Genomic DNA, 25,077 nt, shown 5'->3' on the forward strand with positions numbered 1-25,077 from the left:
ATTTTGGAGTGATTTGAGCTCAGCGTTGAAAAATGTTTTGAAAATAATATTTTTAGCGGGTGATTTATTTGGGCGAATTTTCGGGATGTTACAAACTGCCCCACTTAAAATGAATCTCGTCCTCGAGATTCGGCTGCTTCCTAAAGAGATGGGGAAACTCCTTCTTCAGAGCATCTTCGCGTTCACACATAGCTTCTTCTACTCGGTGTCTGCTCTATTGCACTCTGCAAATCCGTACCTCTGAGTTCCTTGTCCTTTTTGTGACAGTGTCTAAGATTTTGACAGGCACTTCTTGATACCGAAGATCTTTTTGCAGATCAATTGTTTCCACTGGTACTATTTCTTCTTCAGGTACCCTCAAGCACTTTCTGAGCTGAGACACATGAAATACTCTTTTCACTACTTGATATGGTCCAATATACCGAGGAGCTAATTTTCCTTGAACTTAAAACCTTCGAGTCCCCCGAATCGGAGAGACCTTAAGGTATACAAAATCTCCAACCTCAAAACATAATTCTGTTCTTCGCTTGTCTGCATAACTCTTCTTCTGTGATTGGGCTACTTTTAACTTCTCTCTAATCTCAGCCACACATTCTTCTGCCTCCTTTGTAAGAGCTGGTCTGGTTAGAGTATGTTCTCCTGCTTTTGACCACATCAAAGGGGTTCTACACTTTCTTCCATAAAGAGCTTCAAATGGCGACATGCCCAAGCTTGTCTGATAACTGTTGTTGTATGAGAGTTTTGTATAGGGTAAACTTTGTTCCCAATTTTTACCATAGGTAAGGACACATACCCTTAGCATATTCTCCATAATTTGGTTCACCCTCTCAGTCTATCCATCAGTCTGTGGGTGATAGGCCGAGCTAAAATCCAATTTGGTCCCCATGGCCTTATGCAGACTTTTCCAGAACTCAGAGGTGAACTGGGTCCCGCGATCTGAAACAATTCTACTAGGCACACCGTGCAGCTTTACTATATTATCCACATAGAGCTGGGCTAGTTTTTCTCCTCCATAATTCATTCGTACGGGTAGGAAGTGAGCGACTTTGGTGAGCCGGACCACTATTACCCAAATAGAATCATAACCTTTCTGGGTCTTGGGCAATCCTACCACAAAATCCATTCCTATCTCATCTCATTTCTAGACTGGGATAGGTAGGAGTTGTAGTAATCCTGCTGGCTTCTGATGCTCAGCCTTGATCCTGTGATATGTGTCGCAATGAGCAACGAACTGGGCAATGTCTGACTTCATTCCATTCCACCAATACTTTTGTTTTAAATCCAAATATATTTTGGTGGACCCTGGGTGGATGGAATATGCCGAGTTATGAGCCTCGTCCCTGATCATTTGCCAGAAGTCTCCTTCTTTGGGCACACAAATCCTATCTTTATACCACAGGGTTCCCTTATCGTCCACTCGAAAATCCGGTGCTTTGTTCTCTCCGGTATGTTTGCGGATTTTCATTAAATCTTTGTCCGAATCTTGGACTTTTCTGATGCTGTCCTCTAGGGTAGGTTGAACACTCAGCTGGTGGCTGGAACCTCGGGGGACAATGTGCACATTCAATTGTGCCATTTCCTCTTGCAGATGAGCATCCTTGGGTCCATACGATTTCCGGCTTAAGGCATCGGCTACCATGTTAGTTTTACCAGGGTGGTAGTGAATTTCCACATTATAATCCTTGACCAGTTCTAACCATCTTCTCTGTCTGAGATTTAGATCTGGTTGGGTGAAGATTTTTTTCAGGCTCTTATGATCCGTGTATATCTCACACTTGTTTCCAATCAAGTAGTGCCTCCAAATCTTGAGGGCGTGCACTACGACTGCAAACTCCAAATCATGTGTTGGGTAATTCTGCTCATGAGTCCTGAGTTGGCGGGAAGCATATGCAACAACTTTCCCATCTTGCATAAGGACACACCCTAAACCTTGTTGGGATGCATCGCAATAACTGACAAAATCCCGATGAATGTCCGGTAGGGTGAGTACCGGGGCGGTTGTCAATCTTTTCTTCAATTTCTGGAAACTCCTTTCACAGGTTTCTATCCAAACAAACTTCTTTTCCTTTTTAAGTAACTTTGTCATGGGCCGGGCGATCTTGGAGAATCTTTCAATAAATCTCCGATAATACCCAACTAATCCAAGAAAGCTTCTGATTTCACTAACATTGGTCGGTTGCTGCCAGTTGGAGACTACCTCAACTTTCTCGGGGTCAACTGCTACTCCTTCTGCGGTCAAAATATGACCAAGGAAGGCTACTTTCTCAAGCCAAAATTCACACTTGCTGAATTTGGCATATAGCTTATGTGCTCTTAGCTTTTCCAGAACCACTCTGAGGTGTTGTTCATGTTCATGAGCACTTTTAGAGTAAATAAGTATGTTGTCGATAAAAACTACGACAAATTTATCTAACTCATCCATAAAAACCTTGTTCATGAGGTTCATAAAATAAGCAGGTGCATTAGTGAGTCCAAAAAACATCACAGTAAACTCAAATTGCCCATAATGGGTGACAAAAGTTATTTTTGGAATGTCACTTTCCTTAATCTTGAGCTGATAATATCCTGACCTCAAATCAATCTTAGAAAAGTACTTGGCTCTTTTTAGCTGATCAAAAAGTACTTATTCTTGATGGTAACCTCATTCAGTGCACGGTAATCTATACACAATCTCATACTCCCATCCTTCTTCTTGACAAATAGGATTGGGGCTCCCCACGGGGATGAACTAGGCCTGATAAAACCACTTCGTTGTAACTCCTCTAGTTGTTTCTTCAGCTTTGCTAGTTCTGAGGCTGCCATCCTATAGGGTCTCTTGGCAATAGGAGAGGTTCCGGTGATAAGTTCAATGACAAACTCTATATCTCTGTCAAGAGGCATTCCGGGGAGTTCTTCCAGGAAAACATCAGGGTACTCATTTACAACTGGAACTCCTTCTAGGGATTTCCCATCCATACTGAAAACCATTGGGTCTGGTCCACTTCCTCGAGTATGGCAGGTCACTTGCATCCCATCTGAGTTGGAACGGTGTACTACCTTGTCAGCACAACCTATGAGGCAATTGTGTAGGTTTAACCAGTCCATTCCAAGGATCACGTCTATTCCCTTAGACTTAAGTACTACTAGGTCTGCTAGGAATTCTACCCCACTTAAATTGATCCTTACCCGTAAACAATCTAGTTGACACTTAATGTCACCTCCAGGCATCCGGGTTAATAGGGGTATTTTTAGTAGTACCGTAGGTATTTTATGTTTATCCACGAAGCTTGACGATATGAACGAGTGTGATGCTCCAGAATCAAATAATATTGTTGCCAGAGTTGAGTTGACTAGAAACTCACCAAGTACCACTCCTTGTGCACCCTGAACCTCCTGTGCGTTGATGTGGTTGACGCGGGCTCGTCCATAAGGCTGCTGGCTGCTGTTGTTGCCGACGGGGACACGGTTGGCTCCGGACACCGGCGGTCTAGACCCATTCACCGAGTTGGAGAAGGCTGATGCAGCAGGCTTGTTTTTGGCATATGAGCAGTTGGCAATGTATTGCCCTATCTCACGGCAGTTGAAATAAGCCCTAACATTGTTGTTGGTAGTGGTGACTTGGCTGGCTTTGCTTTGCGGGGCTTTCATGGTGTTCTGGTTCCTGAACTGTGTATTAGGGATATGGGGGCCTGTCACTTGGGACTAGGTCCTATACTGCATTGGGGCCTGAGATCCTAGTGCAGTATAGCTGGAGCTTCTTGGTTTCTGGAAGCGGTTCTACTGGCGGGCCTTGCTTTCCAGGAACTTACGCTTGTTTTCTTTCCTTTCTTCAGCTTTGGCCCTTTCTGTGAGAATGGCCATGTTCATCAGAGTATTGAAGTCCAGGTACATCTGAGGGGTAAGCAGGGTTCAGAGTTCTGGGCTTAATCCCTTCTTGAACATGTCTTGCTTCTTCTCATCCTTATCCACTTCCTCCGGTGCATAGCGGGCAAGTTCCATGAACTGGTAGGTGTATTCTTCCACAGACATGCTCCCTTGCTGCAGTACGCAGAACTCATCCGCCTTGCGCTTCATGGTGGCTGCGAGGATATGGTAGCGGTGGAACTCTTTCACAAATTCGTTCCAAGTGATGGTAGTGGCATCTTCGGCAGCGGCACAGTAATTCTCCCACCAAGCTAAGGCAGTTCCGATGAGTTGGTGAGCTGCTAGAAGAACTTTGTCTCGGTCTTGGCATTCGAATGGCTCGAGCTTCCTTTCGATCACACGCAGCCAGTCATCTGCCTCTAAGGGATTGCTGGATCCGGCAAAGGTGGGTGGCTTGGTTCTGAGGAAAGCTGTCAGCTTGTCATTCATGGTCTGCTCTCGTGGCCGCTTATTGACGAGGGCATTGGCCAGGGCTTCCAGTATGAGGGTCAGATTGTTTATCGCCTGTGCCAGGTCTCCAACAGGTGGAGGTGGTGGCAGTGGCACTTCTCCTTGGTTCCCTCCTTCGTTCTGGTTCACTTCCTGTTCTCTGAGATGGTCCTGTCCGTGCTCATTTTGCGGTCCTTCTGCGCCAAGGGCTGCAGAGGCCCGACTGTGGGAGGCTCTTGAACCGTGTCGGGAAGCCATCTGTAGATTGGATAGAGTCTTTGTGAGACTGGGATTAGGATTAAGTGATGTTTAAGTTATTTAGTTCGTATTTTTGAAAAGGCAGAATCCACCTGCTGCCGAAGGCACACCAACTAACAACAAACACACAGGCTAGCAAGCAACAAGCACAAACAACTTCATTACTGCAAGGGGGGTACAACACTGGGGTAAGGCCAAAACGCATACTACACGTCCAGGTACACAACTCCAAAAGAAGGAGGGCACAACTCTAACTTCGGACCACACAGCTTCATCCCTTGACAGCCACTGGCGTTTAGGCAGACTCGTTGGCCTGAGTGGGTTCTTTCTAGGGTGGCTTTGGGACATGCTACTCGCGGGGCGAGCCTTCTTCTGGGATGGAGTGTGCCTCCAGGGGAATGAGCAGTTCTTGCTCGCCGTTCTCTGGGTTTCCGTGTTCCAGGGGTTGCTCAGCAGCTTCTCCTTCATCGGCGGCAGTAGGCCTTTCAGGGTTCTCGGGTGGGGCTTGTGGGGTCCCCAAAAGTGGTCCCCATCCCATGATGGGCATCCCAAGTAAGACATGGGTTTCTCCAATTGCCAGGACTGGCGTTCCACTTCTGGTCCATTCCTATATACGCAGATCCCGGGCCGGCCTGAGGCTCTCCCGGGCAACCGCCTCACCACTGACCGCAGCTGCGGCTCTTGCCTTGGCTTGAGCCACCCGGATTTGATGCATCCTTACTGCGAGCTCTGCTTGCTCGGCCCGATGGGTCTGCTCCCTCAGGATGCTGGCTTGCTCGTCAAAGAGCTGATCCAAGAAGGCTAGGTAAGTAGCCACTTGGTACAGAGGGTCCTCCTCATGGCGGAGCCGCTCCAGGCTTCTCATGCGAGCCTCCCAAACTGGGGTTCTGATGGCCGGAGGAAAGATCCTCATTGGTGTGGGGGCGAGGTGTCCCTCGAAAATCCGGCACAGCTAACAGAGTGCCTTCCTGACGACCAAGGGATAGGTGTCTTGGTACCTAAACCCGGTGGTGGTCACTCGACATGGCTCGATGTCGGGGTAGCAGTCACTTTTGACGATGGCCAGGATCACCCTGCAGCGGAGGGTACCATGGTGCTCATACTTCCTGCTGTAGTACCTTGGGCGTTCCGAAACACCAAGGCTCTCCAGGGCATTGATTAAAAGGCTGGGGAAGCCGGGGGCAGCTTGGCAAATGCCCTGGGTCCATCTTTCCTCAGCCATCTGAAAACAAAGATAGGGTGAAGAAGCCTTGCACAGATACTTGGGTACAAAGGAGATAGATGGTTCTTATTATTACAACAGAATGGGGTACATTTTCCATGGATACATGATTATTAGGATAGAGAGTCTAGTCTAGGTGTACTACTCTCCTATCATGGGGATTCTTCCTTGATCTGGATAGGGCGCTTCTTTGGTGGAAGACACTGCTCCAACATCTCATCTTCGGTCTGAGTACCCTTATCCCAATGGGTTTCTTCGGGTTCCTCTTCTAACCATCCACCTACTCCTCTGTGAGCCTCGTAGGTTTGCCAATGGGTTTGAAGAGTGGATAGGGAATTCTCGGCTTATACGCTCTTATCCGTTGTGACTCCATCTCTTGGATTGCTTTTTCTGCCCTGCGGATTTGGTATTTCAGTTGTGCCGCCTGTTCGCGGTAGAGTTGGTCCAAGCCGGTGAGGTAGATGAATAGGTGGGAGACCGTATCCTCTAGTTCTTCTTCTTCCCTTCCAAGTCCTCTCATCCGGGCAATCCATGAGCGTCATCTTCCTTCAGTAGGCAGGAAAAATCCCATAGGAGTCCGCTGAAGATGATGTTTGTAAACCACATGCAGACGTCGTAGGGCTTTTCGGGCGGCCTTTCGGTAGGTGTCTGGGAAGCAAAAGCCAGTGGTGGAGATGAACCAGGGTTCCACATCAGGATAGCGGGTGCTCTTTCCCACAAAGATCATTATGTCACACCGACGGGTGCCCCAGGAGTCGTACTCCCGATAGATGTACTCTGCTGTGTCCACAACTCCGATGCGTTCCAGGCTGAGTAGCAATAACTTAGGGAGGCCAGGCTCTGCGAAGCAGATTCCTTTACTCCATCTGTTGTCAGCCATCTGGAACAGGCAAGAGTCAGTGGTGAGTGTTTGTGTGGAAAAAGGGTTAAGTAAGGAAAGTTCTAATGCGGAAAGGCTTAAAAAAGGGTCTCGATCCTAGGGGTCACGTCCTACGGCCAACTTACGGCTCTGATACCACCTGAAGCGTCTCCTCACAAGAGGTGACTTAATTGTGATACAAATATCAGTCCCAGGGGCTGATAACATATTTATTACATCAGATGATACATCACCATACAACTCTGTGCGGTAATGGGCAATGAAGTGCCACTATCGCAAGGATAACAACTAAAACCCAAACAATGATATTAACTACGAAAAGGTCATCAGAGTCTTGCGTCATACGAAGCTTACTGCGGGTGACCCTACCCACAGGCAAGGTTGGGTGCAGAACGGAACCCCTACTCAACGTCGTCGGGAATTAAAGTCTGAATCTTCCTCTATAAAAATTAAGCAAGGGGTGAGTACAAACGTACTCAGCAAGTCCAACCGCACCCACGTAGGGGGTATAAACAGAGTTCATGCACAGGATAAGGCTATGGTTTAATTTGCGGAAAGCTAATTTTAACACGGGATCCACCAAGGGGTCATTGATATAACACTGAGGTTTAACCGGGGCATAAGTCACACAGAGCTTATCCCTTCTCCTTGATCACCCGTTGCTCTCAGCTCTCCTGATGGCTATCAGACCAACTAGTGGGGTTTATGCTAAGCCGTTGCCACACACAACGGTCGAGTGGTTTGCACGATAGTTGAGTTAGGCAAGATGACACATCAACTCGGTCCTTAATTGTGACAAGTTGGATATCTCCCAACCTTCTTGCTCAACCACAAAGGTACAAGCACACCTTCTGGCAATTCACACAGAAATGCCATCCATCTCATCGATACACAACTTTCATTTGTTTTTCATAAATCCACCTTTTTCCTACCCACACACATACACACACACATTTTCCTTTATAAATAATAATATTTGATGTGTAGTAGAACAAGTTTAAGGTCCTAAGAAATTCTAGCGTGATTAACATCCACATAGAACGAATCGCATGTAGACATCAATCTAGGTGGTCAAGGAATGGTTATAACAAGTCAAGGGGTGGCTATCCAACCATGTTTCAGTAGTAAAAACATATGCAATTTTGTAAAACAGGCCAACAGGTTGTGTTTATAAAACTGGGACAAAATATGCATCAAAGGATGGGATTGAACTTGCCGTTCACAAAGCCTTCCGGGAAGTCCTGATCGAGGTATTGTCCTTCGGGTTCGGGGTCGCGGTACTGGTCCTCGCACACTTGCTCGCGGTACTGCTCATTGACGGGTTCTCCCTCGTTCACACCGTGATCTACAGCGCACACAAACAAGCACACAATAAAGAAAAAGAAATAAAGGTTTTATCGTTGAGCTCGGGTCGGGAAAAATTAAGATATGGGGATAGGAGTAATATTTTTGGGTGGTTTTATAATGGCACGGCTAAAATTATATTAGAAATGGCGTGGTAAAGATTCGGGGCAAATGGAGGATTTTTGGCGCATGAAATGATAGGTCGAAGAGGGGTTTAGGGGCTAAATAAGGATCCGAGGGCCTATTTGTAATTAGTTTTGAGGGTGGAAGGACTTGATTAATATTTCTGAAAATATTTGGCTTACTCTAGAAAATAGGCAGGGGCCTATTCGTAAATGTTTTATATAGTGGAGGGGTTGATTTGGAATAATTAAAAATGGAGGGGGGTTTCTTTTAAAAGGGATCTATAGAGAGAGGGGGGCTCTTTAATTAAAAGGGGGAAGTGCAGGGGCCTAGGGGCAAAACTACCCCTTCTTCCTCCTCTCGCTACCGGAAAACAGAGGGGGCGCAGGGGCGGCGGTGCCTGGCCGGCGGCCTTCGGGGCTCGTCGGCGCCCAGGGAGAGGGGGAAAAGGGAGGGAAGGCCGAGCGGGGGTTCGATTCCCCTCCTCACCTCGAGCGGGGATGGGGGTGTGGTGGCCTGGCCACGGTGGAGCGCGGTGGCCGGTGGCGCCCGGTGGCCCGGGGAGCGCTGGCCGGGGGTGCGCGGTGGCCGGCGGAGGGCCGTGGCCGGCCGTGGTGAAGGGAGGCGCACACAACTCTGAAGCTTTGAACAGGTAAGTGTGGCCATGGACTAGATAGGGTTCAGCATCAGGGGTAAAAACGTCCAGTCGTGCCCAATTGTCCTTCGTTAGGGCTCCTTTTAGACGGAGTGGTAAATTTCCGAACGGAGGGATCTTTCGATGGTATTCTTCTGAACCGTGCATCTTTCAGTGTCGCAGATCTAATTTTGCCTTTTTTTGTAGTAGTGATAATAGAAGCGAAAGGGCATGTATGCTAGTGGTTAGACGCCTCGAGATCATCGGTAGCACTCCAGCTTCGGGTTCAACTCTTGGGAGCGAATTTTTTGGATTTAACGACGTTGTGCTTTCAGTGGTATGCGACATTCCCGTCGACAGCGAGATGCCTGTCAATCTCGATGATCTGCCGGCTCGGTCTTCGAAGATACTCATCATAGAGGCAGGGATGGTGTTCGTGTTTCTGAGTTGTATTATGTAATTTCAAAAGAAAAAGATTTTTGACGAATGAACCCTAGATGATGGCGTAAGAATTTTGAGGCAACGCTAGATGAAATGGTGAGGTTTGTCATATGCATGCATCATCATCAATCAAATATATTATTAGTTGAAGATGACGCAATAATAAATTAGATTTTGTTATTGGTATCGCCCCACTAAAAGGAGGGTACAGAATTAGATTTTTGAAGAGAACCACATACTATTATAAATAGTAAATCACATTCAGTTCGTTCATTTTATTATAGTAATCGGGAAAGATAGATTTATTGATCAACTCCTGCTGCGTTTACACGCCTTGAAGGTACGCATGACCATGGGAAGCATGTATAGGCTCAACGTTAACATGACCTGCATGCCTTTCTCACCGATCACCTAATATCAAGCATGAGATGAGCATGAAAGCACACCTTTCCGAACACATACCGCATATATACTCCTTCCATCAATTATTAGTCATTTTAGGTACATAACTTTTTTTTCTATGCATATACATATATGTTTATATCTACATGCATAGCTAGCAAAGTTTATGAATTTAGAAAAACCAAAACGAGAAGGAGTATGTGTGTGTGTGTATGTGTGTGTGTGTGTGTGTAGCAGCCAAATATCATCAACACATATATTTTAAATTAAACCGGCACATTATTTTACAAGGAAACACGTAGTACACGAGATCTGTGAATGACTCTCTCTAATGTATACTATATCTAGGCTAAATATTAGTACGGTAACAACGGGATGATGATGCGCCGGTAGTGCTAAGTCGCCTAGATACAAGACCTGATGAATCCTCACCAAATAAAGATACAAGAACTGAGCACAAAACTAGCTAGCTTAGATACTACTGTACTAGACAATTAACGTGCATACACGCTCGCACGGTAACAATATGCATAGTGGAAGGAAGGAAGCTAGTAAGTTAGATGGACGATCTCTCGATCTGGATACATACGTGACGCCACTGATCGATCAAGATCAGGATCGGAAACTATATTGGTGTAGGCGAACTGCTGGCACAGCCAGCAGGTGGATCAAGCTAGATCGATCATCAGTCATCAGAGGTTGCCGCCGGCGCCCCAGAGGAAGGCGCCCATGGCGAAGCTGCGCTTCTGGTGGATGGTGCCGGTGGCGGGCAGGCCGTACTCGGAGAGGAGGCGGTCGAGCTGCCACTCGGGCATGGCCTCGTAGTCCTCCCGGCTGTACCTCGGGTAGTGCAGCGGCATCTGGAAGCACTGCCCGCACCCCACGCCGGCGGGCTGCTGGCCGTCCCTCTTCCCGTACGCCGTCCTCGCCGCCGCCTCCCGCCCGCCGTTCGCCGCCATCGTCTCCATCGTCTCCGTGGATGTGTTTCCTCGCTTGGGTCTCTACGACTACGAGCTTCGTCTCCTGGTGGGATCGACGGTGTCGATCTGGGAGAGATCTCCGGCTCGAGATCGCTAGCTTAGCTCGGGAAATGGAGCAGCTGGTGCAGCCTTTTATAGCGCCGCGCTGCTGGAAATATCCCAGGGTCGCGAGCGCTCTCGGGCGTTCACGAGAAATGCAACCAGGCGGCTAGCTAGCAGCAGCAAACCGACCTGCAGAGCAAGCAGTCAGTGTGGCTGGCTGTCCGAGGACGCGCGATAAAGCGACGCGCGCGTGTACCTGGATGGCAAGTGGCCGGCGGTCGCGTTAACGCAGCGCGGAGCAGGGTCCCAGGTGGACGGCGGACGGCGCGCGCCCGTGCCCGGCCCGGCCTCGCCGGTGGCAGTTGGCGAATGGCGATTCATCGGCACCCGCATGCATGTCAACGCAGCGGAAGGCATGGCCGTGGCCGGCCGCATGTCTTTCGGCAGGTTGACCGCGGAAAAAAGTGCACGGAAACAGGTGCGCTTTTGGGTGGGGCGTGGGCCTGTGGCGATGGGGGTGGCGCACGGCTCCGGGCGTTGCGGGGGTCACGTCGTTCACGTGACGCGACGGCCCCCTGCAGCAGCGGCGCCCGTCCGTCGCTCCGGCCGGCCGGCGCGCGGCGTTTGATGGATCCAGGAGCGGCCAGCATAGCGTGCCCGCGGGGCGGCGGCTACCTGAAAGCTAGGCGAGTGGCCACAGCCGGTGCTGGCGTGTTCGGCCGCATGCAGGTGTTGCATCGTGGCCCAGCCAACAGTCTGCAGGCGTCATCTGGGGCGGTTCAGACTACTGGCTGTCTCAGTCAGGTGGCGTGGCCGATGCGAGATGCCAAGTGCTAGCACGCGAGCTGTCACCGACCGGGGTGTGTGATGGCCTAGTGGTCAGTGGACGTTAACATCTCAACCAAATCGCTTCTAGCCTTCTACTGATGTGGAGCAGGTAACATTGCAGACAGGACAGTGATGCTAATGCAGCTAATTAAGCACTGAATAAAAGAAAGAAACCAGCACTTGCTACAAAAAAAAATGCAGCGCTCAGTGCTCACTGGTACTTTTATGCGCTTTTTACACATACACCGTCCAGAAAGGTAGGGAATTCGATCGTCAGCAGAAAAACAAGTTGGCCGAAAGAAATCGGTTCTAGTCGTCGTAGCAAAGAACAAAGATCTCATCGGCAGCAGGGCAGCCGCCTTGCCAAAAGGCTGCAGCCGAAAGGGGTGCTGGCTACAACTGGTACCCTACCGGCGGCGGCGGTCCGCACGCTCACGCAGAGCGCATCGAATCAAATCTGCCGGCCGTCCAACCAATCGGTTGCGTTGCGTCAGTCGTCCACGGCGGAACAAAAGGAGGAGCTAGGCAGCTGCCAACCGGAGCCCAGGCGAACGCCGCCGGGGGCCATCGTTGCGTCTCGCAGACAACTGGACGTATACTTGGCGTATTAACAGGCAGGCAGTATCAGCTTGTGCTCTTCTTCCACGGCGACGGCACTACCACCATGCCTGGCCTCTGCGCTGATGCACACGCGCAGCGCCGGGGGCGACGAGCAGATGGCCGGCCGGCCGGCTGGCTTCTGTGGTCGCGCGGATGCAGCTGAGTCGGTGGAGCCCATCTCCTTATGCCGCAATTTTAGTTCTGAACACTATTCTGTCCTTGCGGGAGGAAAGGGATGAGATCAATCAACGCCGGGGACGCGGCGGCGCTCCGGCGAGCCATGGTGTGCAGCGGGATCGGCGTCCTCGCGGCCATCAGGGGCGGACGGCGCCTGAAACCCAGGCCAGGGGTGGACGGTATTTCAAATACCGTCCACCCCTTTGATCTCTGTCAGCCATTGGATGGAGAACTTGCGGTCCAGATCGCGGTCAATGGATTGACTGAGTCCGTCCTCGTCTCGTCGGTCTCGTCTAGCTCAGGCAGGGCGCTGAAGAAGGATAGCAGGCCGGACGTTGGGAGCGCGGTCGCGGTGCTCGGGATCGGTGGCGAGCGTCCGCTGGTTGAGGACGCACGAGACGGCGCCGCCGCTTCTTTGCGGAGAAGCTCGCCCGATCTGGTCTTGGCAAGGCGTCCGTGGGCCCAGCCGCCCAGGCAAGGCGATGCCCCGCCGGTGGGCAGACGCGCGCGGCCGCTGGCTCGCACCGCGTCCCTGCCTTCACTGGCACCCGCCTGCCTCCCCGCCGCGTCTAGTGGACGATGGATCAAAGGGCGACAGTCTGATACAGGGATTGCAGCGGAGGCAGAGTGTTCTGCTTGTTCATAACTTCTGAGTTCAGACTTCAGATTGGCTATGCATTGCACTGCAGCATCAAACACTTCTATTTTTCAGTACAAACCAAATCAAACCACCGGCTATGCAATGAGAGCGATGATGGATCTTTGTGCCTTATTCTGAATCTACAGTATGAAAGTTACTGAATTCAGTGTAATTAGCAGCTTGTAGATACGAAGTGTTGGAGGAAACATCTGTCTGCATATTCTTCAATAGAAGTGTTGCATAGACCTTCTACTTGGCAAAGTTCGCAGCTAAAGCGCCGCTTGTCGTTCAGTACCTTGGCAGAAAATTTTAGTGAATGTTCATGCCCATCTGATATTCCTTTAGTTCATGTTCCTTTTGATTGTTTGCCTTCCCAATTTCCTGAGATTTCAACTGAACATTGACTCTCGTTTGCATTTCAGCATTCAGCTTCTCAATGCAAAGATGTAAAAAAAAATCATGCGACCGAGCAAAATTCACATCAGCCTGTAACTCCTGTTCGGTTATTTCATTTCAGATGTCGACTACTTCTAGAATGACCAAATACCAATGCTCAATCAGCCCCCAATCAATTCGTTTCGTCCAATGGAAACAAGAGGTCGTGCTAGGGATCAGTATCAAAGCTCAGTAGTCTGGAGGAGAAAGGATCCGATGAGGTTGTCCCACTGGTTAACGAGAAGCTAGCCCCCATGGACCGTCCCGTCGCTAACGAGAAAGCTCTGCATCTTCCAGCCGACGCCCGACAGCCTCCCCTTCGCCCCCAAAGGGGTTTTTGCGCGGGGCGCTGCCGCGGCCGCGGCCACCACCGCCAGGCGTCGCCGACGGTGCCTCTACCACCCGCGTGACGCCGGTGGACACCATCCCGTCCAGGCATACGCGCACGCCTGGACGGTGCGGTGTGTTGCGACGGAGGCGGCCTCCTTTCCGAGAACAGCTTTGCTCTGTTCATGCTGGCGCGCGCCATGGCTGATCACAACAGCTGGCCCTGTACATGCGCATCGCCGGTGGCGACGAGGAGATGGCTGGCCGGCTGGCTTCTCTTTGGATGCTGTCTCGCCGCGACGCCAGTCGCCCATCACTTATGCGGCAATTATATCTCTGAACACTATGCGCCCAAAGGAGGAAGGGATGAGGTCCATCAACGCCCAGGTCGCGGCGGCGTTCCGGCGAGCCACGGCAGGCAGCGGGGGCGGCGTCCTCACGGCCACCACGGGGCGGACGGCGCGTGAAACACAGGGTTTAAAAAACCGGTGGTACTGTTCAAAACCGGAACAGTAACACAAAAAAATTACTTTTGTATTTTTAGATTTAGAAGCCTAAAATATAAAAAACCGGATCCGGTTTTTCATCTCGGACCGGACCGGAAACGGGAAAAAATCCCGAAAACCGGCGGTTACCGGACGGGAAGTGAAACCCTGCTGAAACACCGACCAGGGGTGGACGGTATTTCAAACACCGTCCACCCCTTGGTCTGTGTGAGCCATTGGATGGAGCACTTGCGGCCCAGATCGGCGGTCATGGATGACATAGTCAGCAGTTTGACTGCGTCGTCCTCGTTTGTCGCCTTGCTCAGGCAGGCCGCAGGCGCAGGAGCAGCCGGACGGCGTGCGGCCAGGGCCATGCAGCGCGGCGGCAGTTCATGACATTGGTGGCGAGCGTCCGCTGATCGACGGTGCGGAAGACCTCGCTGGCTCTCCGCTTCATCGTTCCAGAGAAGCAGACGCGCGCGGCCGCTGGGGTGCTCGCACCACGCCGCCGTATTCACCGATGCCCACCTGGCTGGCTGGCTCCCCGCCGCGTCCAGTGAATGATGGATCAAAGCGTGACAGTCTGACAGAGGGATGTAGGCCGGACGGCGGGGGCGCGGCTGCGGTGCTCGGGATCGGCGGCGAGTGTTGTTCGCCGGTTGACGACGCAGGAGATGGCAGCGCTGCTTCTTTCCGGAAAAGTTCGCTCAATCTGGTCCAGGCAAGGCGTCCGTGGCCCAGGCAATGCAATGCCCGGCCGGTCGGCAGACGCGCGCGGACGCCGGCCGCGGACGCCGGCGCACACCATGTCGCCGCCTTCATCGGCGCCCACCTGCCTCCTTGCCGCGTTAAGTGGACGATGGATCAAAGCGTGATAGAGGGATTGCAGCGAAGGCCGAGTGTTCTGCATGTTCATAACTTCTTAGTTCAGACTTCAGATTGGCTATGCATCGCATTGCAGCATCAGACACTCCTATATTTTCAGTAGAAACCAAATCAAACCGCTGACTATCAGACTATACAATGAGAGCGATGATGGATCTTTGTGCCTTATTCTGAATCTACAGTTAGTCCTCACCGATGGAAGGAGGAAATTGCCAATTGCAACCACCCCCCTGCGTATGAAAGTTACTGAATTCAATGTAATTAACAGTTTGTAGTGGTGAAGTGTATCGTGATCTACATGCCCTATGGTAAAGATGAAGTGTTGAAGGACACATCCTTCTGCATATCTATTATCTTATTATTTAACGGAGCCTCCACGTTCACTCTTAGGGTCTGAAAATCGGGAAAAAAAAGAAAAATAAAAATTACCCACCACTACCATTACGATAAAATTAGCCTAATATACATGTGTGCCTAATTAAAAATCACCCACCAATACCATTATGAAAAATTAAATATAAAATACAAATTAGTTGGGTATCAGTTACTGTAGCATGGTACTGTATCTAATCATGGACTAATTAGGTTCATTAGGTTCGGCTCGCAAATTTACACTCATCTGTGAAAAGGTTTTACAAATAGACTTCGTTTAATGCACCATGCATGCGAGATTCCTTCGAAAAAATTTCACCAAAAGTAAACCAAACACGGCCCATATCAGTTTGTTGTTGTAAAGGGTTTTCTTTTATTATATTCTAAAAATCATGTGGTTTAGTGCTTATGCTTATCAGGGAAAAAATATATTAGCACTGTTACCTGTTACCGTAAAAGTCAGTTCAGAAAGCACCCATGTACGAAATTAGATTAGCCACTAAGTTCTGAAAAAAGAATATGTCATGGTATGTAGATGCTACTTGTATATGTCCTGAAAATGCTCTGAAAAATTTCAGGTGCACCTTTTAGTACTTCCGAAATTGTTCAGAGAAAAATGCTGATGAAAAATTTCAGGTGCTTTGACATTTGGAATTCATGTGAGTATACCATAAAATGGCAATTCTCTGGACACAAGTAACACAAAAATGAGATTTCGACATTTTTGATTATTTTGTGGAGCTGCATGAGAATTTATTATTTTGAATTTTCTTGCCAAGACCCTCTTATGACATGGTGCTTTGGTTCTTTTCAGTTTTCTGTTGAGGAGAAGCAGTTTTTGCAGTCTATGCAATTCATGATTGGTATATGAGCATTAAAATGGTGATTTCAGTTGGGAAAATTTAGGTGCAGCAAAGACCATTGCAAGAGTTCTTGCTATTAACACTACGAATTCTAGGTTGCCTCCAACATAGTAATGACCAACATTCAGCTTTAAGCAATTCTATCTGTCTCTGAATTGGTCATAAATTTTCCCAAGGCTAGCAACTGTGTGTTAACCTTCCGGCATCTTACGGTTTTTTTTTCATTAAGGGAAATCCAGTATCCATAATTTGCAAGTAAATTTGCATTTCTTGCTAGGCTCATACATGTATATATTTACATTAGCTTACACCAAACATCCCCTAGTTCTGGGCCCACATGTCTGCACTCCTTGACCAGCTTTTCTAATCAACTCTGACATGGAGATTTTATAAATTGGCGAGTGCCTCAGCTTTTGTGTTATGTTTCTGGTTGGAATTCTTTGTGACTTGAAAGAGGTATAACAGATGAATCCATGTGCTTCTACATAGAATCTGTAGTTTTTTATGATACATGGAAGACAAGATGCCCCTAGCACCAAACATGAGTAATTTACATTTCTGAGTAAACCTTTTGTTTATCATCATTTGTTATCCCTGATCTTTCTGTTTTGCTTTGTTTGAACTAGAGACGATTCCCTTGTTGCTGCCTTGCTGGCACTGATCGCACGGGTACAAAGATGAAGCTTGTCATTTGTATCAGGCATGGGTAGCTATAGAATAATCCGATCCGTTTGGAGGGGCTGTGATACAAAGAACAATGTGTAGTTCTTTCTACCGCACTTTAGATCCTTTCTATTATCTCTTGGTGTGTAACTGCTAATTATTGGGTTATCGTCAACTTCCTGTTGTCTCACCATCTAACCGTACTGTACACAGTCACACCTCTGTTACATATTGTGTGGCATGTGGTGCCATGGATAAGCAGTGAACAAATGTATGCGCATTGGCAACTCGTAGACTAAATATTGTGTCGACAGTATTTTGATTTTTGATTCTCAAGCATATGGGTGGCTTCTATGTCTCGGTGGACATTGCCTGGCGCAATTTTGCTTATTTGAAGTAGTTATTGTTTCGTTCAAATTAGTATGCCCGTGGCAACGCACGGGCCTTTACCTAGTCAACGGGTAAATTTACTTTCATCCCTAAAATGACATCTCCATCAGTTTTCAGCAGTAACCTGTACGTGTTGTTGTGGATATTTTCGCACTTGTATTTCAGTTCACACTCCACACAGGGCGCGGTTATGCATCACTTAAGGTGCAAACCATCATCTGAAGGAGATGAATTCTTACAGTAAATTATATTGGGCCGGTCCATTAGAAGTAGAGATTTTTGCACATGTTGCCAGCTAAAATTCAACCAAATAGTACATGGGGAAATTAATCACTACTTCAGACGATTCTATCGCACGCGTGATGCATAGTCTTTCCGCTTCACACATACATCGTACAAAGAAGATGGCGTGCTTCCGGAGGCTGGAGGGAGAGTCCGGTGAGAAACTGAAACCAAGGCGAGCAAGCCTGAAGCACGCGGGGATGCGACGCTAGAGCCCAAGAGGTCGCGGGCACCGCTATGGCGGCGGAGGGAGTGCGCAGCCCCGCGGGCGAAATCATTCGACGGTTCCTCGCTCGGCAAGCTCTGCGGCAAGACGATCGATGCTGCTGCGAAGCACACCACATACACGATTGCATCGCAGCAGGGCCCTCTTCGTGTTCGCCGGCACGGTTGGTCCGTCGATTGATCGCAGCAGCTTGTGCCTTGCCGCGCGCGGCGCGCCCTCTTCGTGTTCGCCGGCACGGTACGTCTCCTCTCCCCTGGTTGAAAGCCTGTGAGCTAAGCAGCATGGATGGAGGAGGTCAACCGACGCCCGGGGCACGGGGGCGCCTCCGGCGAGCCATCAGCCGCGGCATGCAGCGGAGCCGGCACGTCCTTGCGACAACAATGGGCGGACGCCACCCCAAACACCGACCGGGGGTGGACGGTATTTCAAGTACCGTCCACCCCTGGGTCCCTTCCGGACGTTGGATCGAGCACGTCCGGCCGAGATTGGTCATAGATTCAACGTCAACGGTTGACTGGATCCTCGTCCTCCCTACCAGACAAGAGCGGGACGGGATCACGGGAGCTGAGGCAGCGCAGCACCACCGCCGGAGGCTGGACGCCGGGAATGCGATGCAGCCCGGCGGCGTTGCTCGAGCTCAGAGCTGGGAGCTGATGGAGGGAGACCTTGCGGCTTCTTCATCAAAAGCAGCTCGATGACGCGCTCTGGTCTGGGCAAAGCGTCTATGGGCCCGGGCGGCCGGGCTGGGCAGGGAGATGGCCGGGTGGCCGGCCAGCTCGGGAGATGAACGCGGCCGCCGGATTGAACCTCGTCGCCGTCCCCGTCAGGCAGAAGCAATTTCGCAATGCGGGGTCCAACCGTCCAAGTGGATAACGGGTCAGCAGGAACAGGAGAGGAATGGCACGGAGAGCTTCTGTCTGGCAAATGCTGGCTGCTAATTCTGTGGTCTCAATTCAGCATTTTTGTCAGTATCCTTAACCGCCCTATAGAGCTTGTTCATCTGAGTATCTGGCATTCCATGCTTATCGGCTGCTAGCCTTTTGAGATTGCCATTGAACATGAACGCTTAATTTGTTAGCAAGCATCAAAAGGATGTGAGTTTTATTTTTTTTAGAGCAGAGGACGGGAGTTTTATTTTTAACCCGAGCTAAGTATATTCAGCCTTGTGGAAGGTGGAAACTGCACAATGCTACATTGTGGCTACAGACTCTTGCAGAATGTCAGAGTACCTGATCATGAATGTGAACATGCAAGTTATGAATACTGCAGCGATGTTTACTATAAGAGGCATTTTTTGAAGCACATATCTCAAATATGCTAAGCTTCAGATTGAGCCAACCCTACAGTCATTTTGTGTTTGCTGTTAAGATTCAGAATATGGACACTGAAATGACGCCCCTGATACAAAAAGAACCAGATCAAGTTGGTGAATGTGCAAGCTTAAGGGAATATTGCGACAATCTTTAGCTTGCAGTATCCCTCTGATCAAATTCTGATTTCGAATTAGTGCCAAAAGTGTTCTTTTTCCGTAGAGTCATTGTGCACTCTGTTGATATTCAGACAACCACCAGCATACAGTCATTGACCACCAAGCTCAATTACCACCTGTGCTCAAACATATCCCATAGAGAAGTGACAGCTCCCAAGAATATTATGCATTCACTAGAAAATAAAATGGAAGGTTTTCCTAGGCATTGGTTTCTCTTGTTTCAGGAGTTACCGTTTGTCAGGCAACTGTCAAAGACATTTTCTATTCTTGCTCAATTTGCCAAAACATTTGCTCGCAAGTAACAAGAAAATTCCTGATAGTTAACCCATATTTGACATGCACATGTGCTACATATATGCCACTGTTCAACAATGATATCTCTTCCATCACCAGCTCCGCGTGTCCTCTTGATGTCAAATGTAGCATAAAAATCCATCCACACCAACACTCAATACTGAAGAACAATCTTCAGTTATCTTTGATCTGTGACTCCAAAGCAACAATGTAAAGCCGGATCAAAGTTAGAATCAAGCCAAACCACCATTTTTGAGAGAAACAACGGCAGCCATTGAAGGTTGCCTGAGCTTTTATTGTAAAAAAAACAATAATTTACAAACACTTAAAAATCAGGAAAAACCTGATCAGAGAGAGTACACGAGGGAAATAAGAAGCAAGAGCAGAAGGCAAAAGGACCTTAAAGCAAAAAAAAAGGCACATGGGAAAAAATTGCTCCACTCTAATAACCAATCCTTGTCCTCAGCTTTGTAGCATCCTCACTTCTGAAAACCTTGGCATTGCGACATTTCTATATGCACCAAAGGGTGCAGATCAGAACGCTCCTCTTAACTGTAGCTGACTGATCTTGAAAAGGATTTGATGCCGTCCACAAAAAACTCCGCTGCCCATACACTGCATGAAGGTGAGATCAACACCTAGCGAAGATCACAAAACCTTGTTTAGTTGACAGTATAGAAAAGGATGGAGACAGTTCTGTCAACAAAAAGGGCAAGGAAGGTTTAGTGAACCCACCCACCCCTGGCCTCCCTCTTGTAGGCAAAGTAGCGAACACCTGGTAGGTTGGTACGCTGGCGATTGCATCAGGAATTGGCATGTGTACCTTGCATTGCAAAGTAGAATGAGCATCCGGGATTTGGCAGGCGACGAGGAAGGGCAGAGACGGCCGTGAAGTGGCCAGTGGTCGAGGAACCTGTACTTTGCATATGCCCCCTGGTCGAGGTGCGCTCCTGCTGCCGCTCGTCCGCCACCGTCCTCCTCGCCGGAATCGAGGTCGCCGGAGTCAGGACCGTCCAGCAGCTCCGGGACACGGGGGCTCGCCGGCGAGTCACGGCATGCAGCGGGGGCGGACGGCACCCCGAATACCGACCGGGGGTGGACGGTATTTGAAATCCCGTCCACCCCTGGGCCCCTTCTGGACGTTGGATCGAGCACGTGCGCCCGAGATTGGTCGTAGATGGCACGTCAACGGTTGACTGGATCCTCGTCCTCCCCATCAGACAAGGGAGTGCGGGACGGGAGCCGAGGGCCAAGGCAGGGCAGCGCCACCGCCGGAGGCTGGATGGCGAGAGTGCGATATGATGCGGCCCGGCGGCGTTGCTCGAGCTCGGAGCTGGGACTGGGAGCCTATACAGAGGAAGACCTTGCCGTTTCTTCGTCAAAAGCAGCTCGATGGCGCGCTCTGGTCTGAGCAAAGCGTCCGTGGACCCGGTGGCCGGCCGGCTTTAGGAGATGAACGCGGCCGCCGGGCTCGTACCACGTCGCCGTCCTCATCAGGCATGCTCGTGGTGTCGATGCTGGACGGCGTCGCCGAGCCCTTCGCTTACGACGAGGAGCGCACCGTCCTCCTCTTGGACTCGTGGCACCAGAGCGTCTACGAGCAGGCCGTCGGGCTCGCGTCCGACCCGCTCGACTTTCGTCTCTGCTGATCACGGCAGGCCGAGGGATGTTAAACTGCTCCTCGCTAGCTCGCTACTCCCGGCGGCACCCGGACTGCGTGCCCTTTGCCGGCGCTGTTCACTGCCGTGCCGGGGAGGACCTACCGCGGCTCCGCGTTGGCAGCCTAACGTCGGTCAACTTCGATATTGAGGCATGGATGGAGGAGATCAACCGACGCCCGGGACACGGTGGCGCTCCGGCGAGTCACGGCATGCCGCGGAGCCGGCGCGTCCTTGCCACAAGCCGATAGCCAGGGGCGGACAGCGGACGGCACCCGAAATCCCGACCGGGGGGTGGACGGTATTTCAAATACCGTCCACCCTTGGGTCGCTTACGGACGTTGGATCGACCACGTGCGGCCGAGATCGGTCGTAGTAAATTGCACGTCAACGGTTGACCAGATCCTTGTCTTCCCCATCAGACAAGCGCGGGACGGAAGCCGAGGCAGGGCAGCGCCACCGCCGGAGGCTGGACGGTGAGAGAATGCGATATGATGCAGCCCGGAGGCGTTGCTCGAGCTCGCAACTGGGAGCCTATGTAGAGGAATGGTGGTGCTGGCCGACGGGCACTACGTGAGGCCGGTCGTGGTGAGTAGCCTCTTCATCTACTCCGGCGAGAAGTACTCCGTGCTGGTGACGGCTGACCAGGACCCGTCTTGAAACAACTGGGCCGCGTCCCACGTCGTCGGTCGCAAGCGCGAGACGCGGAGCACCATGGCCGTCCTGAACTACGCTGGGAACGACCTGCGAGCGCCGCCGCCGGGACGACGCGGCGCCCAGGGTGGAGCAGAGCAGGTCCGTCGCCGCGGCGCACCCCCCGGACCACGCCTTGCCCGTGCCGCCGAGCTAGCCCCGACCGCACGCTCCTCCTTCTCATCGCCAATAGCCGATCGACGGCCACGAGCGGTGGGCCATCAACGGCGTGTCGCTCAGGTTCCCGGCGACGCCGTACCTCGTCTAGATGAAGCGCGGGGTGCGGGGCGCGTACGACCCGCGTCCCCTGGAGGATGTGTGCGACCACAGGAGGTACGACATCGCCTCGGCTGCGGCGGGCGGGACGGTGGTGAGCGCGGCGTACCGGCTGGCGCGGGGGTCGGTGGTGGATGTGTGGTGCTGCAGAACGCGGTGGCGCTCAACAACAGGAGCGAGACGCACCCGTGGCACCTCCACGGGCACGACTTCCGGGTGCTCGTGTATGGCGAGGGCCGGTTCGCGCCGGGGAGGGGCAAGGCCGGGATCAAGTTCAACCTGAGGGACCCGGTGATGAAGAACACGGTGGCGCTGCACCCGGTGGGGTGGACGGCGGTGAGGTTCGTGGCGGACAACCACGGGGATGGCTGTTCCACTGCCACATCGAGGCGCACGTGTACATGTATAACTAGGTGATACCCTGCGCGTTGCTGCGGGATTTCTTAAATTTAACGTGAAATTTGAAGGTAGAAAAATTAAGATGATTGCATGGCAACATTCACACAAAAAATCGATGGAAAACATAAATAGATGGCCCTAGTGGACGTTGATGCGGCGTTGCGAGGCGAGGGAGGGGGCTAGCGGCTGCAGACGAGCTTGAGGAGGTGGAGGGGGTTCTACCCTTGCCCTCACCTCGGGCGGAGGGGCAGCGAGGAGGTCTGGCCACGAGGGCTGGCAGGCGGCGAGCGGGGTAGCTCGCGGCGGCGGCGCTGCTGCGCAGGGGAGGGGGCTGGCGGTGGCGGCCAGGGTTCGTGGGGATGGCGAGCTGCGGTCGAGGGGTATTTATAGGCCGGCGAGGTGAGAGGGAGGGGGTGCCGCGGTGGCGGCGGCCGGCGAGCTCGAGGACGAGCTTTAATGGCGGCGGGGCCGGCGGTGGTGCTCGAAGCGATGTTGGTCGGTGGCGCGTAGTGCGACGAGGACGGGGCGTGCAGAGGGTTGTCGGGCAAGTGGAGAGGGGCAGTGGCCGGTGGTGCTCTGCTCGGCGTGCCGAGCTCGGCGTGGAGCGGTCGGCGGCGCTGTGCTGCGCGGGCGTCGAGGCGGCAAGGGGGTACGGCGGTGCAGGCGATGGACGGCGAGCAGGGCAGCGCAAGTGGGGGGGCTGGAGGTGGCCGTCCGGTGGGGTTCGGCGCTGCCGAGCTCTTGCTCGGCGTGCAGCGTGTGCGCGGCAGGGAGAGAAGGAGGAGGGAGAAGGAAGAAAGGAAGAGGGGAAAAAGAAAAAGGGAAAAAAGAAATAGGGAAAAAGAAAAATGGAGAGAGAGAAAAAGAGAGCTGTCGGCGGGATTCGCGGCGGCGGTCGGCCACGCGCGCGCTGCGGTGTTCGGCCGGTCAGCGACGAGCATACGGAACAAGAGAAAGGGAAAGGGGATAGGACGGCGATTGGTACTGGTGTCGGGACGGCGGATTGCCGGAACAGGATTTCGGGAGATTGGGAGCTCGGGCGGAAAAGAATTTTGGATTGATTTGAGCTCAGCGTTGAAAAAGGGTTTTGAAAATAATATTTTTAGCGGGTGATTTATTTGGGCGAATTTTCGGGATGTTACAGCCGAGGGCACGCGGCAGGCCGGGGGCGCGCGGTGGCCCGGGGAGCGTGGTGGCCGGTGGCGCGCGGTGGCCCGGGGAGCGTTGGCCGGGGGTGCGCGGTGGCCGGCGGAGGTGCGGTGGCCGGCGCAGAGGGCCGTGGCCGGCCGTGGTGAAGGGAGGCGCACACAACTCTGAAGCTTTGAACAGGTAAGTGTGGCCATGGACTAGATAGGGTTCAGCATCAGGGGTAAAAACGTCCAGTCGTGCCCAATTGTCCTCCGTTAGGGCTCGTTTTGGACGGAGTGGTAAATTTCCGAATGGAGGGATCTTTCGATGGTATTCTTCTGAACCGTGCATCTTTCAGTGTCGCAGATCTAATTTTGCTTTTTTTAGTAGTGATAATAGAAGCGAAATGGCATGTAGGCTAGTGGTTAGGCGCCTCAAGATCTTCGGTAGCACTCCCAGGTGGACGGCGGACGGCGCGCGCCCGTGCCCGGCCCGGCCTCGCCGGTGGCAGTTGGCGAATGGCGATTCATCGGCACCCGCATGCATGTCAACGCAGCGGAAGGCATGGCCGTGGCCGGCCGCATGTCTTTCGGCAGGTTGACCGCGGAAAAAAGTGCACGGAAACAGGTGCGCTTTTGGGTGGGGCGTGGGCCTGTGGCGATGGGGGTGGCGCACGGCTCCGGGCGTTGCGGGGGTCACGTCGTTCACGTGACGCGACGGCCCCTGCAGCAGCGGCGCCCGTCCGTCGCTCCGGCCGGCCGGCGCGCGGCGTTTGATGGATCCAGGAGCGGCCAGCATAGCGTGCACGCGGGGCGGCGGCTACCTGAAAGCTAGGCGAGTGGCCACAGCCGGTGCTGGCGTGTTCGGCCGCAAGCGGGTGTTGCATCGTGGCCCAGCCAACAGTCTGCAGGCGTCATCTGGGGCGGTTCAGACTACTGGCTGTCTCAGTCAGGTGGCGTGGCCGATGCGAGATGCCAAGTGCTAGCACGCGAGCTGTTACCGACCGGGGTGTGTGATGGCCTAGTGGTCAGTGGACGCTAACATCTCAACCAAATCGCTTCTAGCCTTCTACTGATGTGGAGCAGGTAACATTGCAGACAGGACTGTTGGTAATTGATTTTGCATGTAACTGAATTGACTTGTTCGTGCCTTGTATTTAGCTGACTTAGCTCTTGGTTGTTAGTTGGTTAGACGTGGCTAACAGCCTCTGAACATATATAAATGTACACCGCACACATCAATGAGATTTATGTTGCATCAGTCATTCTTTTGAACTCCTTCATGGTATCAGCTTAGTTACTCCGATCCG

The 25,077-nt window shown here is 51.8% G+C and overlaps 1 protein-coding gene, 1 long non-coding RNA gene and 1 pseudogene across 3 annotated transcripts; 1 reads left to right on the forward strand and 2 right to left on the reverse strand.

The window, feature by feature from the left end:
* Nucleotides 1–9,878: 9,878 nt before the first annotated feature.
* LOC120676165 lies at nucleotides 9,879–10,792 on the reverse strand. Its single transcript, XM_039957388.1, has 2 exons — nucleotides 10,682–10,792; nucleotides 9,879–10,649 (listed from the first exon to the last, which is right to left on the reverse strand). Exon 2 carries the CDS (start codon nucleotides 10,602–10,604, stop codon nucleotides 10,329–10,331), a length of 276 nt encoding a protein of 91 aa, XP_039813322.1. The 5' UTR covers nucleotides 10,605–10,649; nucleotides 10,682–10,792; the 3' UTR covers nucleotides 9,879–10,328.
* Nucleotides 10,793–19,884: 9,092 nt separating this feature from the next.
* On the reverse strand, nucleotides 19,885–20,785 carry LOC120676720. Of its 2 annotated transcripts, none has more exons than XR_005675969.1 (3): nucleotides 20,534–20,785; nucleotides 20,350–20,437; nucleotides 19,885–20,252 (listed from the first exon to the last, which is right to left on the reverse strand). It is a non-coding gene; the product is annotated as an uncharacterized LOC120676720 (long non-coding RNA). The 2 variants fall into 2 exon arrangements; XR_005675970.1 differs by having other exon boundaries at nucleotides 20,221–20,252; nucleotides 20,354–20,437.
* A 127-nt stretch (nucleotides 20,786–20,912) lies between these two features.
* LOC120672847 lies at nucleotides 20,913–22,654 on the forward strand (annotated as a pseudogene).
* Nucleotides 22,655–25,077: the final 2,423 nt, after the last annotated feature.

This window comes from Panicum virgatum, chromosome 5N (genome assembly GCF_016808335.1).
Source record: "Panicum virgatum strain AP13 chromosome 5N, P.virgatum_v5, whole genome shotgun sequence".
Taxonomy (NCBI): Eukaryota; Viridiplantae; Streptophyta; class Magnoliopsida; order Poales; family Poaceae; genus Panicum; species Panicum virgatum.

Coding starts and splice junctions, on each gene's coding strand:
- LOC120676165 (XM_039957388.1), bottom strand. CDS start 10,604: ATGGAGACGATGGCGGCGAACGGCGGGCGGGAGGCGGCGGCGAGGACG.